The sequence below is a fragment of the Propithecus coquereli genome, unplaced genomic scaffold (assembly GCF_000956105.1).
Source record: "Propithecus coquereli isolate 6110/MARCELLA unplaced genomic scaffold, Pcoq_1.0 Scaffold646, whole genome shotgun sequence".
Classification (NCBI taxonomy): Eukaryota; Metazoa; Chordata; class Mammalia; order Primates; family Indriidae; genus Propithecus; species Propithecus coquereli.
This window is the reverse complement of record NW_012152463.1, coordinates 17,668-39,194: the sequence shown is the minus strand read 5'-3', so window position 1 is coordinate 39,194 and position 21,527 is coordinate 17,668. Positions and strand designations below refer to the sequence as shown.

General features: G+C 52.7%; 1 protein-coding gene across 1 annotated transcript in view; it reads right to left on the bottom strand.

The window, feature by feature from the left end:
• Positions 1-653: 653 nt before the first annotated feature.
• Positions 654-21,527, bottom strand: part of LOC105822924 (protein Daple-like) — a gene marked incomplete at its 5' end in the record, with an annotated part of 37,864 nt that continues 16,990 nt past the window's right edge. The window contains 10 exons of the mRNA XM_012660000.1: positions 654-1,741; positions 3,335-3,624; positions 4,044-4,112; positions 6,265-6,333; positions 8,085-8,273; positions 13,429-13,667; positions 14,984-15,073; positions 17,687-17,832; positions 18,985-19,171; positions 21,180-21,323. Of these exons, the coding sequence (XP_012515454.1) occupies positions 737-1,741; positions 3,335-3,624; positions 4,044-4,112; positions 6,265-6,333; positions 8,085-8,273; positions 13,429-13,667; positions 14,984-15,073; positions 17,687-17,832; positions 18,985-19,171; positions 21,180-21,323 (2,428 nt within the window). The remainder of the gene's footprint in view (positions 1,742-3,334; positions 3,625-4,043; positions 4,113-6,264; positions 6,334-8,084; positions 8,274-13,428; positions 13,668-14,983; positions 15,074-17,686; positions 17,833-18,984; positions 19,172-21,179; positions 21,324-21,527) is intronic.

Sequence of the window (21,527 nt, the reverse complement as noted above, 5' to 3'; positions counted from 1 at the left end):
CCGGCCGGCGGGTCCAGTGTTTGTGGAATAGTGAGCCAGTGAATCTGGGAAGAAGGTGCCTGTGTGGCCCCCGGGCCCTCCGTGCAGAGCCCAGGAGCCAGCTGGAGGAGGGAGGCGGATGCCCAGGGCCAGCCTTGGCCCTGGGGTACAGGGAAGTGCTTGGGACCCCAGGAATGGAACAGCCACATTCCTGGCTTTTAACAGCAGGCCCGACCCTGGGGTCTGCCCACGGCCCTTAAGCTTTGTAGTTTGGCCGGTCTGGGCTTAACTAGGATCAAATGGCTTTTGGGAGGAGAGGGAGTGGGGTCTTCAGACCCACCGGGGCTTAGCCTTGTGAGCCTGTGTATGTGTGTGTGTGTGTGCGCGCATATGCTTTAATGGAGGTCAACAAGTTGCAAACGAGTGTTTCTGCTGGGGCACACTCGACTAGTGTCTGCGTTTGGGTAAGTCAGTTTTGTCATTGCATTCTAAGTGGTCCCCACGCCAAAGTGGATTTGTTCAACACACCAGCTGCTGGAAGCTGCGGATACAGAAGACACGTTACACACCTGGGAGTGTGATCATCTTAGGGCTTGGCACAGTGTTTTCATTAACAAAACAAAAAGGGAAATGCGTGGGAACCCCTTCCTCATTCCGAACCCTTTCCTGGCACCGCAGGCGCATGCAGAAGAGGCGGCGGAATCAGAGGGCGTGTCAGTAGTGTGAGGACTCGGGAGCTGCCGGTCCACAAGATGAGTCACACGCAGCCATACTCGTACCACACCGTCTGCTGGTCCCCACCCGGCTCCGGGGACGCCGGTGTGCTCTTTGAGCTGCTGCCCCGACTGCAGTCCTCGGGGCCCCGGCTGGCGTGGGGAGCCGAGTCGGGGGACCTTCCTGGGCTCTTGGCCGGGAGCCCCTCTATGTAGCTCTGTGCTGGGCCCCCGTCTCCCTCTGCGAGGCTGAGCCCTGCCCGGACAGGGGCGATGGTGGCCATCTCCCCAGAGTGTGGGGGCGTTTTGGACTTGGTCCTGGCAGCCGGGGCTGCAGCAGGTGAGAAGTGCTGGGAGCTGCTGCCACCGCCGCTGCTGACAGTAGCAATGGCGGGGACAGTGGCGGACTGCTGCAGGGGGACCAGCCTCTCCTCCTTCGGCGGAGCCAGCGAGAAGCGCCTCGTGTCCAGTGGCCGGCTGCGGGGGCCTGGCCCTTGCGAGGAGCTGCCAGCCTTTCCCACCAGTGGGGTCCGCTCCCGGGCCAGGCTATGGGAGCCGGGGGGCGTGGAGCTTTGCAGGGTGTGGCTGCTTATCTCTCTGCCCCCCGAGACCTCAGGAACCCCCGGCTTCTGAGGCAACTCCTGTTTGCAGGCCTCTGGCCCGCTGGCCCGGAGGAGGTCAGCCGAGGCCAGGCTGAAGGCCCGGCTCAGGGAAGCACTCCGGCCAGGGGGCGTGTGGGAAGCTGGGGACATGGTGGCTTGCCGGGGTCTGCCCAGAGACAGGCTCTGGGGAGGCTGGGCCTGTCTCGGGGGCACAGTGGGTGGGGTTTCGGCCTCAGCCGGTCTGAAGTTTGGCTTCACACACTGCCCTGGCTTCAGCAGCCTCCCCTCGGGGGTGCTGACGGCCATCTTGATGGGGGCCACGAGGCTGGTGGGCATCTTGGCCCCGTCTTTCCTGCTCGGTGGTCCTGGCTGGCCTCCGATGGCCGGGGGGTCACTGGCCTTTCGGAAGTAGTCACTGAGCAGGTCGTCCCGGCAGCTCGGAGTGTCCTATGGAGAAGAAGGGAAGAAGGGAGAGGAGGGAATGCGGGGGGCTGGGAGGTGGTCCTCGGAACTTCCTCTGACCCCAGACGTCCCTGTGTAGCCCACACGGCCAGGACTGGACTTTCTGTTCCCGCCTGGCCTAAGGTACACACGTCGCCCGCACTGCGCACACCAGCTCCAGTCAGGACGTGAGGGTGGCCAGGGCAGTACGTGAACCACCAGGAAAGATCCCGAGATGCCCCAAGGCAGCCCCCTAACCTCACGAACAAGGAAACAGATCCAAGAGGGAAGTGACTTCCCACCGAGCTGACAACTTCACAGGGAGGTCGGCTCTGGAAGCCCGACCACAACTGCCCGCTTCAATCTGCCTCTCTTTCCACCAAGCAGAGCAGGGGCTAGCAATCTGGCTGCCGGGAACCGGGCCTTCCTTCCCCCGTCACGCCAACGTGCTCAGAACATCCCAAGGACATCCCCTCGGGCCGCCGAGAGAAAGGGAAACGAGAGCAGCTCCTGAAAAGCCAGAACCCGCGCTGTGCCCAAACCTGTCTCCTGGTCCAAGAAAGGGAAGAGAGGCGGAATGGGCTGGGGGAGCTGGAGAGGTAGAGGGCCCAAGGTGGGGACGGCGGAAGGGAAGGGAAGCACACCGCACGGTCCAGCCCACCACCTGTCCCCATCAAGCTGCCACCTGATGAGCCCGCCCTGCCCAGGCAGCAGGCAGAGCCATGGAGGCAAACGTCTATGAGGCTGCTTGGGTAGCTGCGGCCTCCTGCAGGCCGGGGTTTCTCCCGAGGCTGATGGACACAGAAAGAGGAGGAAGGGAAGTGAGTTCACGTGGGACACGAGGGTCGAGGGTCCGTCTGGAGCTCAGCAGCCACCTGCACCTGCCAATAGCTCCTGCCCCGTGAAAACATGGAGGTGCTGCAACTCAGCGGGGATGCGACCCGCTGCTGTGTGCTAGTCTGACGCTCCAGATCTCGGTGGGCAAGAGCCTCGTGGGGTGCTGGCCACAACCTCTGCCAGCTCACTTCCCAGGCTTGGAGGAAAGCAGCCTCTGAGGTCTGGGGGCTAAGCAGCCAGCTGGTGGTGACCACCAGGGAGTTTTTTTTTTTTTTTTTTTTTTTTTTTTTGAGACAGAGTCTCACTCTTTTGCCCTGGCTAGAGTGAGTGCCGTGGTGTCAGCCTAGCTCACAGCAACCTCAAACTCCTGGGCTCAAGCGATCCTCCTGCCTCAGCCTCCTGGTAGCTGGGACTACAGGCATGCGCCACCATGCCTGGCTAATTTTTTCTATATATTTCTAGTTGTCCAATTAATTTCTTTCTAATTTTAGTAGAGACGGGGGTCTCGTTCTTGTTCAGGCTGGTTTTGAACTCCCGAGCTCAAGCAATCCGCCCGCCTCGGCCTCCCAGAGTGCTAGGATTACAGGCGTGAGCCACCGCGCCCGGCCCAGCGAGTGTTCTTGTTACCCTCCCACGTCCAAGCCAGCCTTGCACCTAGGCCCCTCCTCCCCTGCCCCATCCCTTTCCAGGACTCCCGTCCCAAGCCAGGGGGAGACTGACGGGCAGAGAGGGGAGACCCGCATCCACGCCTGGGCCACTCACGTGGGTGGGGGAGCTCCGGTTGCTCTCCTCTAGGAACTCCTCCAAGGTGACCATCTCACTGCTGGGGGAGGCAGAGCAGGGTCGCACCCCCGCCTGGGAAGGGGCTGCACCCCTCTTCTGGGCACCCTCCTGGGGGAGAGGCCCATTCCGGGGCGGGGGGTACTCATGGCGGCCAAGGGTGCTGCGTCCTGGGGTGCTGGTGTCCCGGGGCACAGTGGCCGGGTCCCTGCTGGGGATCAGGTCTTCGCTGCTGAAGCTCTCGGACCGTCCGTGGAGCTGGTCAGAGGAACCTGGGGTCAGGGCAGGTGACACAGAGGAGCACGTGTCAGTCTCAGCCGCACTCTCGCTGGCTTCCCTGGTGGGCTACCTCGGGCTCATGTACAACAGAGAGAAAACCCTGCCCCAAACCCTGGGCTCAGTTCTCTAACCACAGCGGAATGGAACTGCTGTTACTATCCCCACTCACAGATGAAGTGACTGAGACTCGGGGGACCTGCCCTCAGAGCCGGTCAGTGGGGAGAAGGGATTTGGACCCCCATCTATTGTAACTCCCAGGCCTGTGCTCAAAACCACACCGTGTGGCTTACGAACTCATCATAATGCATTTTAAAGTCTTATTAATTTAGGCATTTTTAAAATTATAAGAATACTCTGAGCCCAGAGCCAAACACCCAAATACATTTTTAAAAGTCCAGAGGAGAAGACTTGCCTTTCAGGTTAAGAGGTGAGCTGTTGCTGGATGTGTTTCTACTGCTCTCCAAACTGCTCGGCCGGGACACTGAAAGGAAACGGCGACATTTAACGCGCAGGACCACCCGCCAGGTGTAGCCCGGATTAAACCACCCAATCTGAGCAGAACCGTGTGCCAAAGCAATTCTGCACCAAGGCCACGGCCAACGCCCCTAGGAGGGAAGAACTCTGGGATTCTCCACATACTGTGATGAGAAGTTTAGCTTCACTAACAGAGTGCCAGGCACAGTATACCGCAGGCTACCAAGAAACAACTCTGGTTACCTATTTTTATTAGGTCTAGGGTTTTGCTGTTCAAAACGATCTTGCTAACAAAGGCAATCTCACCCAGAATTTCAGTATAAAGAACGGACCAAACAAAGGGGCTGTTCTGGGTAAACCAGAGGTTGGGGTGGGGAGGGGGCCCACTCCTACTACTGCCCAGAGCTTTCTGGAACACGTGAGACCAGCCCCTGCCGAGGCCACAGGAGCAGAGATGAGGGGCTGTTCGACCAGCTCGTGCACACGTGTATGTGTATGCAAGCATGTGCCTGCGCACGGGGAGGCGTCATGTGAGGGGATCCACGGGGCGTGGGTGCTGGGGACCCTGGGAGGAAGGGAGCACTCGCTTCTCCCGGCTCTTTGCTGTTCCTCAGCTCCTTCGCGTCACTTGCCTCAAAGGGAAAAATCAAGGTTTACGGTGCCAAGTGCCAGGGAACCCAGCCCTCCTGGCCACTGTGGGTGCTTGCCTGAGTGTGTGCCACGCTGCCTTGCTGCAGACTCATGGGAAGGCTGGCGCCACCCCTGCGAAGCGCAGGCCATCCCTTCCGGGGCCCGCAGGCCTCTCCTGGACGATCCTCCCAGCAGCCTGCCCCATAACAGTGTGTCTCCTGCTGGACTATGGATCCCCGGGGACAGGGACGGTGTTTCAGCCATCTCTGCGTCTCCCTAGCGCACAGCAGGTGCTGAGCTGAACAGCAGCCCTGAGAGCCTGCAGGTACACCAGGAGGTCCTCTGCCTGCCGTGACCCCCAGGAAAGCTTGCTTGGGTTTCCTGGGTCTGCAGGGTGCCTGGTTCCCACGTGCTGGGGAGCTCTGCAAACAGCAGGCATCTGGAAATGCTCGTTAGCACAGTGTCTGGGGATGAGCCAAAACGCACTTGGTGTTCATGAAAAGTGTGAAAACTGAGAGAAGGGAAAATTTGCAATAAACAAATGCACATCGCTCTTTAAAAAGGAAGTAAGTTTCAGTAGGAGGAAACGGTGACAGCAAACAGTGGGCTGCGAGAGCACCTTTGTTTATTCAAGTTCGGCGTCACAAACCGCTTTCCCTTCTCTCCTTGATAAGACAAACTCAGGAATCCGAACATTTGTGAAGAAAACCCCTTGGTCAGCAGACCGATCACAGCCGTAGCTACTCGGTGAGACCGTCTCGAGCAGAGGGGGCACATTCTTGCTGTTGTGTCATCCTGTGCTCTGCACGATGCACAGAGCTATGTGGGGCCCCCGTGTCCAACTGTCCGTATGAACTGTAGACGTCTACGTCTGTGTAAATGAGTGTCCACATCATGGAACATTTTAGACAATGGACAGAAGACAACGCCGGCTCCTGCACTTACCGCTTGAGAAGCAAGCAGGATTCAATGTAAACTTTGAGAGGTTTTTTTTTTTTCAGGATGATTTGCCCACCCTTCCAGGGTTGCTTTTCAAAAATTAAAACAAACCAAAGCAGGTTTTAATTTTTGAGAAGTCTGGTATCATTGACTGTTTCCATCTGCAGAAATGTACAATATGCTTAAATCAAATGACAAGCGCTTATAACAGCTTCTAAGACTAATCATAACTTACTACGGGCAACTGCAGCCCAAGTGAGGACAGTGAGAGACCTTCCTGCAACGAACGCTCCCTCGCCTGGGCCACCAGACCTTCTTGGCAAACCCGGAGGGGTGCTCGAAAGCAAAGGGTGGGGGGAGGGCAGGAGTGGTCAGAGCTTCCAAAATTGCAATGATTGGGAGGTATTGAGTTCCCCACCACTGGAGGTATGTAAGGGGAAACCACACGCTCAGGCCCCTGGGGAGGGCAAGGAAGAACGGGCCCCTCACTCTTCCCACCTTCACCGATTTTGTGCTGGGCTTCCACACAGGACTTAACTTGAAACAAATGTACGACTGATAAAATCCAGTCTGAGCACCCCACCACTCACCGTACTGCCTGTGGCTGCTGAACTCGAGCTCCAGGGACGGCTCACAGAGGTTGTCATCCGAATTACAGCCTGCAGTGAAACAAGGCCATGAGCCAGGGTTCCAGGACACGCACCGTCCACCGGGAAACCCCGGGCCAGCTCCTGGGGATGAGGGGGGGGACGTGGACAGTGCTTTTGGGACCTGCCTCTCACATCCCTCTGCACTTCTCCTGCTGGGACAACCCTAACACTCCAGACTCCCATCCCCTTTAACTTTAATCATCACGCTTCTGCCTGTGCAGTGACTGTGACCAAGACGGAGACTGATGGTGAATTCTGGCCTAAGGATGACATGAAAGGACTGAATATTTAGTGCCCTGGGAGCCTCTTCCAATCTCAAAGGCCAAAAGTGAAAGACTACTTAGGGGTCACATTGCCTTCAGGTGGCAGGAGGAAGGAAAAGAAAGCAACAGTGGTGGAATCCGAATCTACCATGAGGGGACAGGCTGATTCCCTGGAGACTAAACCCTGCACCCACCGCTCCCAACCAGAAGTAGACCCGGGAATCCCAGGGCCATCAATGAACCTGCCTTTCCCCGAGGACTAGAAAATGCTCGTGTCTCAAGCCTATAGGATTCTATCTCAGAGTAGACCCTGGGCCCCCTGGAAAATGACAGTGGGGTCTCCATGCTGAAGATAGTTTATAGCCCAGCTATGAGTTTCTGGAGCTCAAAGGTCCCCTGGGCAGGGACCCTGTGCTGCTTTGCTTTGTTTTGCTGGTCAAACCAAGGTTAGGCACACCCGGGGCTTCAAGAGTGGGTGGCGTTACTATGAAAAATAACCCCTTCTTGCTCTCGCAGACTTCCAAGGCCCAGAGGCAATCACTTTCAATCCCTTTTAAGCTGTTTCTTTGTATATTTTTGTATCTCTTAAATTATAAGCAGAATGTCCTTTTTCAGTTTTAAGCATTATCTTTTCCTTTCTGTGTGCATATTTTAAATTTCCAAATGCTTCCCCTTCCCACTGCTCCTTTTTATAGCACCCTGTTCTCGTTTCATGGGTGCGACAGTTTCTCTCATCTCTGACGAAATGAAGGACAGGCATCTCAAATGTTCTCATCTCTATGCCTAATGTCTGTGAACTCCAGTTGCCGTCTGCATCGGTCTTGATCTCTGGTGTTGGAGACTCTCCTGAGGTGTCTGGGAATCCTTGAACTTCCCTGGGTGTCACCTGGCAGGATCTGACTGAGCCACTCTGGGCATCTCTCAAGGTAACGTGATTACTCAGACTATTTTCTCGTGCGGAAAGGTGTGAACACGCACGGCTCTGGAGTGCCAGGAGACAGGGAGTTTGCGAACCCTTCACCGAATGCCCTTGTTTTCAGTACAGGACACCTGCCTCAACTGTGTCAGTGCACGTCCGGCTTAGAGTCTAAGTCATCCTCTCTAGAGAATGAACCTCCAAACTTCTGCCAAGGAGGGGTGCAGGCAGTTGCCTGGTTTTAGCCCAAACTCTGGTTCTCAGCCCTAGCTCCACCTCCCATCTGAAGCGACTTGGTGCCATCACTTCCTGAACGCGGGTGGTGGGTTCTGAAGCTTCTCCCATTACAACCAGGCCTCGCGATGGTAAGTTATATTTCCGAAGTCACTCGGCTGGGAAGTAGAGCCGAGGTTCGGACCTGTGTCTGACACCAAAGCCAGTAGACAGCATAACCACTCTGCTCACTACCCTCCTGGCGTGAGAGGGGCAGACCTCGCCCCCCTCCAGCCTCTGACAGCCTGGGGTCTTCAGGAAGGACATGGGCCCCGACGCTCTCCCTTCTGGAGGGGCCCAGGACTCACCTTTGGTGCGGCCTGGGTGCCGGGCGAGGGGGGTGGAGCTGGAAGGGACGGTGGTGGGGGCTGAGGCTGAGCAGGTCCGGGAGCCCAGCTCCGAGGGCCAGGACTTCACGGCCGGGTCAGTGGAAGCATCTGTGCGGTCAAGGCTGCCTCCACGCGGGGACCCTCGCTTTGGCTTTAGATCCCCAGGGCCTGGGGCGGAAGAGGACGTTGAGAAACAAGGCTGCCAAATCCTGTGCCCAGGCTGGGCGACCACACGAAGGCTCAGAAGCAGGGGCAGCAGGGCACGAGGACCACAGAGACAAAAGCTGAGCTGCCACAGCTCCTGGGCCAGGATTTAAATGGGGGGTGGGCGGGGAGGCTGACTCCAGGTTGGGTCAGGGGCCCCACGAGGCCACCTCTGGCTCTAATGATGGGTCATACCACCAGCCATGAAAGGCTGAGAGAAAACAAGGGGAGAGCTCGAGCAGATAAACAAACTGTTGATAAAAGTCCACCCAACATACTAGCTGTTGGGCACACTGCCTATGGAACAGTGTATAGGACACCAATCCCTGACCTATAAAGATCCTAACAGATGTCTGCCCAGGGCCACTCCAGCCTGTAGCCAAGGATCTGAAGGTTCTCCCCATTGGCTTTACTTAGGACTTCAAATAGATGTTTACTGCCGACCTCACAATATATAGTTTTTTAGAGAAGCCTTCATCTCTGCATGGTGAGACTGCGTACAAGATGACTTTCACCTCGTACCTTGTGCTCTTCTGCAATCTCTAGTTTTCCTACCATGAACATAAACTCTTGTCACTATTAAATAAAATCATAAATAAAAACATTAAAAAAAAAACAAACCCAAACTAGGATGGGCTGTTCAAATACAAGATAAAAATTAACATGGTTGGCGCTCCTAAGAGCTGGCAAAGCACTCTGCATGATGTCCCACTCCGCGCCCCAAGGGCCGTCCGTGGGCCCAGAGCCAGGACTCAGCTCCGCCACTCATCTGCCCCGTCTGCCCTCCCCAGTCTGGGCTCACTGCGCGGTATTAAGTGCCCAGACCTTACGATGTGAAATCTAGGGGATGTTTGGACTTTGAAAGATAGCCTTGATGAGAAGCAAGATTCAAGTCTGGTGGGATGGTCGGGAAGGTGAAGTTTACACGAGGGCCAGAGGGGAGGCAGAGATGAGCACACGGTTAGCACAAGCGGCAGACAGAGAGATGGCACCACCTCAGCGTGACGCGTGGAAGCCAGGGGCCTGGAGGACCCGGGACCGCGGCAGCCCACGGTTCCAGAGCGAGGTGATGAGATGGAGTCAGCAAAGTTGTTAACCAACTTTAACGTTTTTACAGTCGTGTGTTTATTCTTAAGGTTACCTTGTTCTTATGGTGATGTTCATTTTCCACTTATGGTCCTGATAATAATCTTTCCTTTTAAAATAAATGTAACTGCAAACTATGAATCAACTTAAGGGAAAATACGTAAGGTCGTGTGAGGCTATGGCAAAAATCGAGGAGATGGCACAGGAATGGCTGAAGACGGGAAATACTGCAGTAGGTCGTGGCCTTGTTGGCCAGGATTTTTCCCTGCTCTGGTCGTGACTTGTGTGCTGATGTTCTTTCTGTCCCCTACGGTTTTAGCTCCAGCATCCGGATGTCAAAAGAACCACAGCACAGTCATAAACCTTCATTCTGGGCTGAACTCAGGCTGGGCAAAATCAATCCAATTATTCAAAATGTCTGAACAGAGCAATCAATCCTTCAAAACACAGAACACATTCGAAAGGGCCTTCTTAGCAAAGCCAACAACTCAGTGCTCTGACAAAGGAAGAGGAGAAAAGGGCAGTGGTTTTAAATTTAGCTGTTTTAAAAATAAGTCTTAAAAAAGAAAACCTTCCTTGGCTGAGGCTGTATATTTTAGGAAGCACGGCAGCCACTGACCGGTTCTGCTGGACACACAGGCACGACATAAGCTTGCGGGTGCAAGAGAGGGGTGGAAGCACACGGCCACTTGACTTACTGAGTACCGGCATCCCGGCCCAATATCCTGAGGCTCCCCTAAAACTGTGCTGCACTGAAGAAACGGTCCAGGGAGTGTGACAACTCTCATCTTCTATTTTGAAATCAGAATCCACGCTGGCTACTTTAAGCTTGGAATTGGGGCAGGAGTAGGGTCCACTAGGGGCCATCTGGCCTTTAGGTATTGGCTTTTTTTGTTCGTTTGCTTATATGAATTTCAGAAATGAAGACGGATACATGGGATGCAGACACATGATAAAGGAAAGGGATTAGAAATCTCCAATGTCTGAGAAAGAGACAGGCTCGTTAGGAGAGGATGGGATGTCGGAGGAAGACCAGAACCGCAGGCGTTTAGAGAGAGCTGGGTGGGTCGTTGGAGACTTGTCTTTGTCCTTGCTTTTGCTTCTCAAAAAGGGACTCTTTTTGCGCTGGCACGCTAAATTGTTATCACCCGGATAACCCAAAAAGGAAGGAAGAAAAAAAAACAAATAAATGAACAGTAATTACAAATGAATCTAAATTAGATAAACGTACTTAGGAAATCAGAATCCTGTCTGGCCCAGGAAAGATGAAAACCATACCCGACAACGCAGATCAGAACCAGGGCTCGGTGAATCATTTATGATCTAGCTCAACTTGATTAATTTAGAGGCATCTTAACACCAGCGGTTTACTTATTCAGCACGTGAGGAGAATTATACACTGCCTAAGGAGCCAATGGCTTAGATGATTTTTCAATTTCAGTGTGTTAAATTATTAAATAAGATTGCTTATTAATTTAGGACCCGGCTTCTCTTACTCATCCATTTTAATGATGGGGTCCCTGACAACTCAGCCCACACGCTGCTCCTGCTCCCGAGACCTTGGAAACACTTAATGATACGTTTCTGGCCCACTGTAATGAAATAGTCTACTGAAGTATTCACTAATAATTTTTATATCTCTAAAATAATCTCTTTGGGCAGGATGAATTTTAAAATGATTAAAATATTTCATTTTCATACCAAAAAAACTCCTCAAGGCCAAGAAGAATCATTTCCTTTTACATCCCCTTTACATCCTTCACTCCAATCCTACAATGCTTTAAATTGCAGACTCTTAACAAAGCAGACAACTGGTCTAACTTCCTGAACACGTTTTATATTAACATTAACTGACCTAACCAATTTCTGATTTAGGATTAAAGTTGATACCAGAATTTCCGTTATTTCTCCCTCCACAGCACCACCTGGTGGCCGTGGCTCACACCACAGAATAAGGGACCCAGTTCATTGCTGGTGTCCCTCCTGTTCAGCATCTTCAGGGACCAAACAGCTGTAACTGGAGAACGTGTACATCGTAAGCTGCACGCAGTTAAGAGCTCGGGCTCCGGAGTCTGAGCAAACTGCCCTGGATCCCACCTGCTATGTCAGCAAGTGTTTAACACGCTGACAGCCACACTAAAAAAAAAGTTTTCCTTGGGGCCGTGGTGTTTTATTATGAAAACAGAATAAAAACTTCAAAAACAAAACGATCCTTTCTAATTTAATGAAAAATTCCTTATTTTTTATTGTTTTCTGTGCATGAGTTATGTGCAACTTGAAAACTAGTTCACACAGCTCCCGGGTGAAGAGACGTGAGTTGCATCCGGTTCATGAGCCCCCGGGTTCAAGACTAGCGTGAGTTAAATACAACTCACAGGGCAGTTAAGTCAAGCCTCACCTTCTCAACCCTAAAAGGGGACAGTAACCACGCCTACCTCACAAGACAGTTAGGATTAAATGAGACAGATAAAGCCCAGAAAGTAGTCAAAAGGGGGCTGAGCCCAGAGAGCGGTCAAGACATGGCGGCTGCTGCCGGAAACCGTCACTGGGCTGCCCCTTCACGGCTCAGCTCGACGGTCTGGACCCGCCAAGCATTGTTTTCCCTGTGAGATTCCCTAACTCAATTAGACTAATTATAGTTAATTAATTCAACTTACAGAGTAATACAAATTGCGATGGCAAACACCAAAAAATTAAACTAGTCTAAGCCAATGTGAAAACCTGAGGCAACAGAATCCCTCCAGATACAAAAAAAAGTTGAGTTTCATTATCATTCACTTGCACACGAGCCCTTTACCTAATGTCACCCCCGTAAAGAATGAGAGTGCAAGTGTTAGTCCCAGATGTGCATGTGCACGTGTCTTTTGTGCATCTGAAAGTGACACAAGAGGTACTTGTAAGCAATGAATGTGACCCCGGGGGAGGAGGGATTTTGCACACGTCACACTTGTCCTTGGTCCTCAGTGCCACACCCTCAGCCCTGAGAGCTCATGGGTCTCAGGCACAGGCTGGATCTTCAGAAAGTCCTGGTGTCCTGCATAAATATTTAAATTACTCAGAGTGCAGACGTGGAGTAAGTAATCCCCCCAAAATGATACTTAAAAGTAAACTTGAAAATTTAACAATGTTTAAGGTAGCTGCTGTGTTTACTCGGTTCTAAGACACATTTTTTTCTATACCTTAATATCTCCGAAATCAGAATGCAGCTTCGACGTCTTTCAGTCACCACTGGCTCACTGGCAATTGTGACAAAAATGTCTCTGTCATAAGCAATTTATCTTGCTCATATTTTTCTTTAATGTTTATGTGCAAAAATCTGTCAAGTCTTTTAGAAGAGCTCTTTCGACAAGAGCATAATAAAAATTCTAAGTGGCAGGCACTGCATCATTTGCCTGCCAGGGGTTTTTTTTTTTTCCTAGTGGTATATAAAGTAATTGTGCAGCTCTTCCAGCTTCTGAGATTTCAAAAAACACAGCACGTATGACCAGAAATCCTCTTATTTCAGAACCTCTGGCGAACTCTAAGTGGCAGCCCTAAGGGGAAAGGTACGCCGTGTCCTACGGCTGGCAGGATTGGAAGCCAGGATCAAACGGGAGAAGCAAACCTAACGCATCTTTCAAAGTGATGACAGATCAGAACCACCCGAGGGCTTTCTGAAGATCTTATATACGTGGAGAACACGTTAAATGCACCTGGGGTCCCCCCACAGAAATCGCTTCCTATACATCTCCCACATACGAGGGAGCCCGGAAACACACGCTACCACGCTTGTCTCTGTGGCACCTGCACGAATATCAGCTTCGGATAGTCAAATACCCACCCCAGCTTCCAGGAGAAATGATGCTTCTGTTCGAAAATAAAATAAGTGTTACGGGACAAAACGGTCACAGTCTTGACACGGATTTCTTGCTACTTGGTCCACAACACACCTAAGTAGAAGGTACATGCACGCGTACAATCCGTCTGGTGAACGGATCCTCTGGGACACCCCCTTGCTCACTCAGCCCGACCGCAGCGGGTCGGCCACTCTTACCTTTTCCCACAGGCCCGCTGTGGGCGTCGCGCTCTTCCGCACAGCTCGGGCCCGGTGGGGGGGTGTCGGGGTTCTCCGGCTGTGGTCTGAGAGGCTGAGAGGTCGATGGTGAGGTGGGGTCTGAGGACTCCAGCTGCCAGGGGGGGCTGTCTGTGGTCGACTTCAACCGTTCTCTGGAACCCTCTTTCTTTGGTTTGATGAGTTTGACTAACGCTTTGGCTCCAATCCAGTGGTTCTTCCTAGTTAGAAATAAATTTTCAGAAGGACACATCCAACCTCCCACGTCCCCCAGCGGGTGACCGGCTCCCTAACATGGGCTGGGATTTCCGTCACCAGCCCAGGAAGGCTAATTTGAGGTTCAGAATGATGGTGCCCCGATCTCATCGTATTTGGGATCAGGAGGCGGAATCGAATTTTCAGGCAGGGAGCCAGGAACAGTAGAAGCGGGTGCGTCGTGGCAGAAACCCACACTAGTCTCCTGGGACGAAGGATGTGGTGCCATGCTTAATGTACTCGGCAATTTTTTGGTCAAAAAGCCATTTTCAGGAATAGAGTCAGGAACCTCTTCATTTTTTGCTAAAGTTAACAGTAAGTGAAATAAGCTGGCATTCTTTGACTACTCCCCGGCACTGAGTATTCTGGGTGAGGGGGAAGACGGCAGTGGAGAGAAGGCTGTTTGAATTAAAATCAGTAAATTGAGAGGGTGAGTAACAAAGCCGCAGCTAGCTGGAACCTGACAGCATTCTGACGTAGCATGGAGACAGCCACGCCTGGTTCTCACCCCATCTCTGAAACCAAACAGCGTCCCGTTTATACGAATCCCTCCAGTTCCTCAATTTTGATACGTGTCAAATAGAAGATTGACACTGAGGTCCCGAAATTCTAGGGTTCTGTGATTTCAACAGAAGGACCTCGAGGGATCTGTGGTCATTTCGACTTCAAGGCTGTGCTGAGCTAGGACAACCCAAAGGCGTGACTCCTGGGGCTCTGGCCCCGGACAAGGGGCAGCACTGCCAGATGGAGCCGGCCCCCCAGCTCGGGGGCTGCTGCTCTCCGGAAAAGACACTGTGTTTGTGAAGCCTCCTTGAGGTTCTGTGAATCCAGAGGAATTTGCAGAAGGCCAAAAGGTTCCCACGTTTGAAGACCGTGGGGCCAGGCCGGGTGTCCTGCCCGTTTCCTTTCCAAAACAGGAACGTGGTTGTCCGTGCCATGTTAAGTCTTGAGCTAGAACCCTGCAAGGCGACCCTGCCATCCTGCTTTAATAGGTCCAGGACCACAGATGCTCTGCCCCCTTAAAAGGGCTCATGGCTAAATTAAGCCTGTGCACCACCAGGGTCACCTGGCATTTGGCACCCCTTTCAAAGGACAAGCTGGAGTACAGAGGCAGGGCTCAAAGGCAGTCTGAACCCCTTCTGATGTGGGAGAGATCTGTACACAGACGACTGCCATACGGTGGAAGGTGCAGGCCCTGCTCTCCATGGCTGAGTGTGCCCCCTACTCATGAAAAGAAGCCTTTCTGTTCTGTCTTTCTGTCACTGAACTTAAATCAACTCACTTCTTTGGAGCAGGATCATAGAACTTGTACTGATCCATGATTTTTTCTTCCAGTTTTTCCTTATGTCGTCGTAAGGCATTTAATTTGTCTCTGTGAACAGAAGGGAAAGAACACCTGTGAATCCAGTTTTAAATAGAACAAGTGAGTTTACTCATCTACCCAGCCTGGACCTGTAGTTTTCTGAGATTCGGATGTGAGGGTGCTCGTCACCACCGTGGTCACTGAGTGTGGAACACATGCATGGAAGCATCTGCCTGGGTCTAGGGAGCCCCACGACCTTGCGATTTATAAAGCACCAGGACCCAGCTGTAAGTGAGCTCAAGGCAGCAAACCTCTAACCATCTGAAAACTCAAGCTCAGAAGTCATAAGGATTCTCCAGCCAAGTCATCTAGGACATTGGACACTCCTGGGGTCAGGCAGAACCTACCTCCAGGAGCAGGGGTGGGGGTGGGTGCCTAACCACACTCCCTGGGCATGGGGGTCGAACATGTTAGTTCAGTGAAGTCAGACCTCTGATTTGAGCCCATTCCAACTCAGAAGCAAACTCAAAAGCTTTCAGGGGCCAAGCAGAGAAGATAATGAGCAAAACGGTGCTGGAGAGACCAGAGGGAGTGGAGGGGACCGCAGCAAGCTTCAGGAGCCAGCAGATCCCAGCCACGTGTGGACGGGCACAGGCCCAGTGGGACGGACCTCCTGAGAAGCCAGAAGCCCAGGCGATAAGACAAAATCTCCTGACTTCTAGGTGTTGGAAACCGGTTCACGTTTAAAAAAAAAACACAGCAAAGGACTGGAGAGATGCCTTTTGAACCCTGAGGAGCCACAAGGCACCCTGCTTACCGGAAGATTCTGTCCTTCCTAACATGAAGGGAGAGCTTTAGTTTGGGCTTGGCGAGTGGCGGGCTGTGTGTACTCTTGCCCGCTCCTGCCTCTCCACCTGTGTGGTCTCCGTAGCTCGGAGCCCTGGTTTCCCTGTTTGAAAATGAGGCCTTAGACGAGAGGCCCAAGTGTCCTTGTTCTCAAAGCTGCTGAGGTTCTGTCCAAACTGGAGGCTTTTTAGAGGGTTCACCGGGAGGTGAGCCCCTGTGGAAAGTGACCCCAGCCACGCTCTGCTCCCAGACCCCTCGACGCCGCCTGGGTCCTGGTGTTCTGTCCTCACAGCCACGCTGCTGGGCCTCACGCTTTCACGGCTGGGGTTGGCCACATAGACCCCCATGAACTCACGGGGCCCGGAGCAGGTTCCAGGAAAGTTGCCAACCCGCCAGCCTGGGGCAGACACTCTCTAATGCAAAACGTCATCCAATAATCCCCTGGGTACTGCTCCTGCTCCTTCCAGTCAGCACCTGCTCAGCCTCTGCTGGCGATTTTTATCGGCGGGATTACAGAGGGCCAACTTCAGGCAACCGTCATCTCTACCCTGCAATCGCAGCGCGGTTTTACACATAAACCGTCCTTCGGTAGGTGGTGAGCTGCCGCCAGACGAGCAGATGAAGGCAGGAAGAGATGAGGAGCGTCGTTTTACCAGGGGAGCAGGGACACCACATGGCATTCAGGTGCCCAAGTCCCTACAGAGACGTGTCCCAGCTTGCCCTCCGCACACTTGCGCCAGCACCCTCCAGCCACTCCTGAGCACACGGACGGACGGTCCAACCTCTTCTTTTTTTTTTTTTTTTTTTTTGAGACAGAGTCTCGCTCTGTTGCCCTGGCTAGAGTGAGTGCCATGGCGTCAGCCTAGCTCACAGCAACCTCAAACTCCTGGGCTCAAGGGATCCTCCTGCCTCAGTCTCCCAAATAGCTAGGACTACAGGCATGCGCCACCATGCCCGGCTAATTTTTTCTATATATATTTTTTTTAGTTGACCAGATAATTTCTTTCTATTTTTTTTTTTAGTAGAGATGGGGTCTCACTCTTGCTCAGGCTGGTTTCGAACTCCTGAGCTCAAACAATCTGCCCGCCTTGGCCTCCCAGAGTGCTAGGATTATAGCTGTGAGCCACCGCGCCCGGCCCACCCTGGATTCTTGAATCACAAGGTTTCTAGCTCCAGGGTTCTGCCTCTTATCCTCTTTTCTGGCAACTTCTAGGCCCTGCCAGACTAGCATCCCTTCCCAAACTTCCCAACATGTAGCAGCAGAACTCAACCCCCCCATCCCACGCCTCCGTGTAGCCCTTCATGTCTGGCTGGTGTCAGACAAGCTCTGCTCACATCCTATCACCGCTATGGTTCCCGGCTACCAGAGAACTGGTTCTGTGCACTCACAGGGCCTGTGGTTAAACTGGCACTTCACAAACACCAGCGGAGTGAGGACAAGCAGGGCACACCAAACCCTCTCCAGGGGAACATAGGCGAGGGGATGAAAGACAGGTTTATGGCTCTCATTCTTAGCCTTCAGTCTGAATTCTTTCCCTGAGATACTTCTTTTTGGTGCTGTCATATTTTTAAAAGCGAACTTAATTCCAAAAGCAGAAAAAGAAGCTTCTAGTAGCGGACAGTGCCTTTGAAAAAGCAAACCAAAGCCAATGACCACGACTTTCAGAAGTGGAGGACGTTCCAAGAAACCAAGGGAAGTCTGCCTTGGTGAGTGGTCTGTGCCCAGGACTGCTCCTTGCCCACCATGTCACAGGCCTTTGGTGTGGGGCAAGGGAAGCCAGGACTCCAGAGACTGAGGGTTCCCTGCTGTGACAGCTGGGGAGAGGGGCCCCTTACATGTACTGCTTCTGCTCCTCATGGTACTGCTCCTTGTTCTCCATGTTCTGCTCCAGAAGCATCTGGTTCTGCTGGCTCAGCAGCTGGATCTGGCTCAAGAGGTGATGATTTTCTTCCTCCAAGTTCCCCTTGAGCCGGGAGAGCAGCTAAAACACAGACCAACAGCATCTCAAACACCACTGGGAACCTACACAGCTTCCCAAGGAAGGAAGAGGCCAAGTGCACAAAGCTGTTCACGCCAGTATTATCTACACTAGTGAGAACTTGGAAAGCACAAAGTAGCTAGTAACGGGGGAATGACTGAGTTCCCTCCACAACTGCGCCGTCCAATCCAGGTGCCCCTGACGGCGTGCGGCTACTGAGCACTTAAAACGCAGTGAGTCCAGATGAGGCCGTACTGCAAGTGCAAAATGCACAGCAGATTTTGAAGGCCTAATGGGAACATAATTATACACAATTTATGTACACACAGGGAGAGGAACTAGAGGGAAAAAGGAGATGAGAATTATGACATTTTATTCACTAAAAATATTTTTATGATTGTCATCGTTACATTACTTGGGCAACGAGTAAAGTAAACATCATGATAAACATGCTCCTTTCCGCGGCGCAGAGAACTGCACTAGGCCTGGGAGGAAAGCACGTCACAAACGTGGCATCAGCCGTCTGCAGGATCAACACCAGCCCTGGAAAGACCCCGGTGTGGCCACAGGTCCCAGGGATCCAAGCGCCGCTGGGCACCCCCCTTCAGCCTGAGTCCACGACTGTGAGGGCCACATGCGTCCCAACGGCGAGGGGCAGCTGCTCTGTCACCTTAGCAGACGTCCAGCAACAAACACAGTCGTGACACACGGGCCTCCCAGAAAGAGGTGGGGGTGGAGAGGCGGAGAGCGCAGCTCAAAGCCAAGGCACACCCATCCTTCGCTCCCGTCACCTAGCTCGGCTCCGCGATGGGCTGACCTGTGTCCCCGAAATTCACATGCTGAAGCCCTAACCCCGGGTCCCTCAGAGTGCGACTGCATTTGGAGCCGGGGCCTATAAACAGGCGATTAACTTGAAATGGGGCCGCCATGAAGCTGGGCCCTGATCCGCCCAACTGGAGTCCTCTAGGAAGGACGTGTGGACACAGAGAGACACTGGCGATGAGCCCACAAAGGCCACGAGAGGACACAGTGAAAAGGTGGCCGTCTTTAAGCCCAGACTCCCATGAGGACTCAGCACAGCCTGGCTGGGCCCCAGGCTGTCACCCCAGGGCCTTGTCCCCAGTACCCTGAGGCTCCGCCCCGGCCGGGCCTCACCTCGCAGTGGTTGTCCAGCTTGGTCAGCGAGATGTCCATGCTCTGGTGCTGCTCCTTCAGCTCGTCGAACCGGGCCTGCCAGCGGTTCAGCTCCAGCTGCGCGTTGTTGAGCGAGGTTTTCAGCTCCTTGGTGTGGGCGTGCAGCTCCTCATACTCCCCCTTCAGCTGGTGGTGCAGGAAGCTGACCCTGGGGGCGGAGAGCCAAGGGCAAAGGGGCTAAAGAGGCTCGAGAGAGATAATGGCCGGGAGAGTGGAGCAGGCTGTGCAACCTTATACAAAAATCACAACCTCTCTGGGCCTCATTTTTTTTCACGTGTCAAATGAGGGGGTTGAACAAAATTGCTGGTTCTCAAATTGTGTTCTTTAGGGTTCCATGAGGTACCCCTGGTGCCAACACATTGGGCCTGGGGGAGACCGAGCAGGCAGGCTCAGACACCTGTGTCAACAGAGCGTCACTGCCACCGTCTCTTCTACGATATAGCTTTCGCATCTCTGCGTACTTGGATAAAGGGATTCTGCTATTAAAAAAATTTTTTTAAACACTGGACCAGAACATTTTTGTGCTAAAATTCTGTCTCTGCCCAGCTCTTCTTCCCAATTCCAAGCCCCTAATTTCAATTTCTGAAATAAATAAAATATGAGACAGTGGGTATCATGTAAACCTACCAAAATTATCATCATGATGATAACTTTTATCCAACTGGGGTTTCTCAGATTTTTATCAGAAAGCTCAAATGACCAGGGGCTTATGGACATGATTTGGACACACGTGCGTCTTACTCGGCCTGTATAATTCTATTTTTTAAAAACAAATTATTTTGCCAACATTTAAAAATTTGGAAGTTTCACATCAACATCCAAATACCCAAGTTCTCTTAAAAAAATATAAAACCAAAGGCTGACCTGGCAGCCCCGGGCCTGCCTCCAGCTGGCAGCCTTCACTGCAGCCGACTCTCGCCTGCCCTGTTACACGGCACGGGGTCTCCGTTTCACAGTCCGTGGTCTGTGGCTGGCACCGTTTCACCCACGTGCTTTACCTGCCTGGTCACTGAGGCATCTGAGTTCAGAACCTCCCGTGTACAGCGACATGAGGACGTGGGAGGAAGAAGAGCTTTATACGGTTAAGCCTTTGGAGTGAGAGGAGACCTGGATTCTCTCCTGACTCTGCCATTAACTGGAAACACTGACCCTGAAAAAGTTATTTAATCTCTCTGAACCTGTTTCCTCAACTGAAAAAAAACAAAAAAAGAAAGAAAAAAAGAGGAAAAAAAGGGGGGGAGGATAATAATAGTACTGTCAATTCTATTATTGACAGTTGTCATGTTCTATAAAGTTGTTGCAAACACTGAATTAGTGAATACAGAACCATCATGCCTTAGGGAAACCACAGGGATAGGTTCTTGGGAGCCTCTGGTCGACTGATCAGTACGTAACCTTGCTCATGTGCGTTTCTGTTTAAAGACACCCCATGTAACATACACCTGACAGCACTATAACTCATGCCTGAACAAAGCTTATCTAACACATGTGTTTTCTCTGAAAGGCATATCATAGCCTTCTAATGCTTAGGAACACTAGACAGCACTTACGTACTACGCTTGGGGGCTGTTTTAAACAGCAAAAGCACAAAATATGAAAACGAGGCACTGAAGAGATTTTGAAAAGGACGTTTGTTTGCAGCAGGAGAACGGAAACAAGGCAGAGCATCGCCCTGCTCGACCTCAGCTGGGAGCACGCACATCTGGAGACGGATACTTCACTGCTCTGTGCACGTCCACGAAAGCCCCGTGAGTACTAATCTCGGTGTTACAAGTAAACTTTAGCAAGCAGGTAATTCGCAGATGCAGATCTGTGAATTGGGAGGATCGGCTGTACCTTCCTCATGAGAATGTTGTGGGCTGACGTCAAATAATAGGCACATCTGTGCCTGACAACTGTCAGCGTGAGGGCGGGAGGTGAGAACCATCAAACTCAGACAACGCACTGTCCTCACATCCCAGCAACCAGCTCGAGTTACCCTTTACTTTGTTACCTACCCAGCTATTAACACGACGAGGTTTGTAAAGGACACGGCAGCCAGGAATCACTTGACCTTCTCTTAGTGGCTGCTAAGTGAGACTGGTCTGCACAGGATCCTGGCACCAAATGCCGCTGCACTCGGGGCTGGGCAGGGTCACCGTGGCGCCGGCACCTACCTGTCTAGTTCCCCCCGCAGCCTCTGGTTCTCGCCCGCGGCGATGGCGTTCGTCCTCTGCTCCTGCTGCAGAGCCTCCCGCTCGGCGGTCAAGACCTTCTCCAGCTCCTCCAGCTCCGCCTTGTGCTTCAGCATGTCGCCGTGCCTGCCGGAGGGAAACACACCCGCTGGGAGTCCGGCCTGGGCCTTCTTTTCCTACAGGTAACTCACGCCCCACAAGACCTGGATGACGCCTCTGAGAAAGTGGTCCCTCTGGAGGCTTCTCTGCAGAAGGGACAGGGACAGGGTAGAGCACAGGTGGAGAGAGGCTGGATGGCAGAGAAGCAGGGAGCCGCTGCTGGAGTGTGTC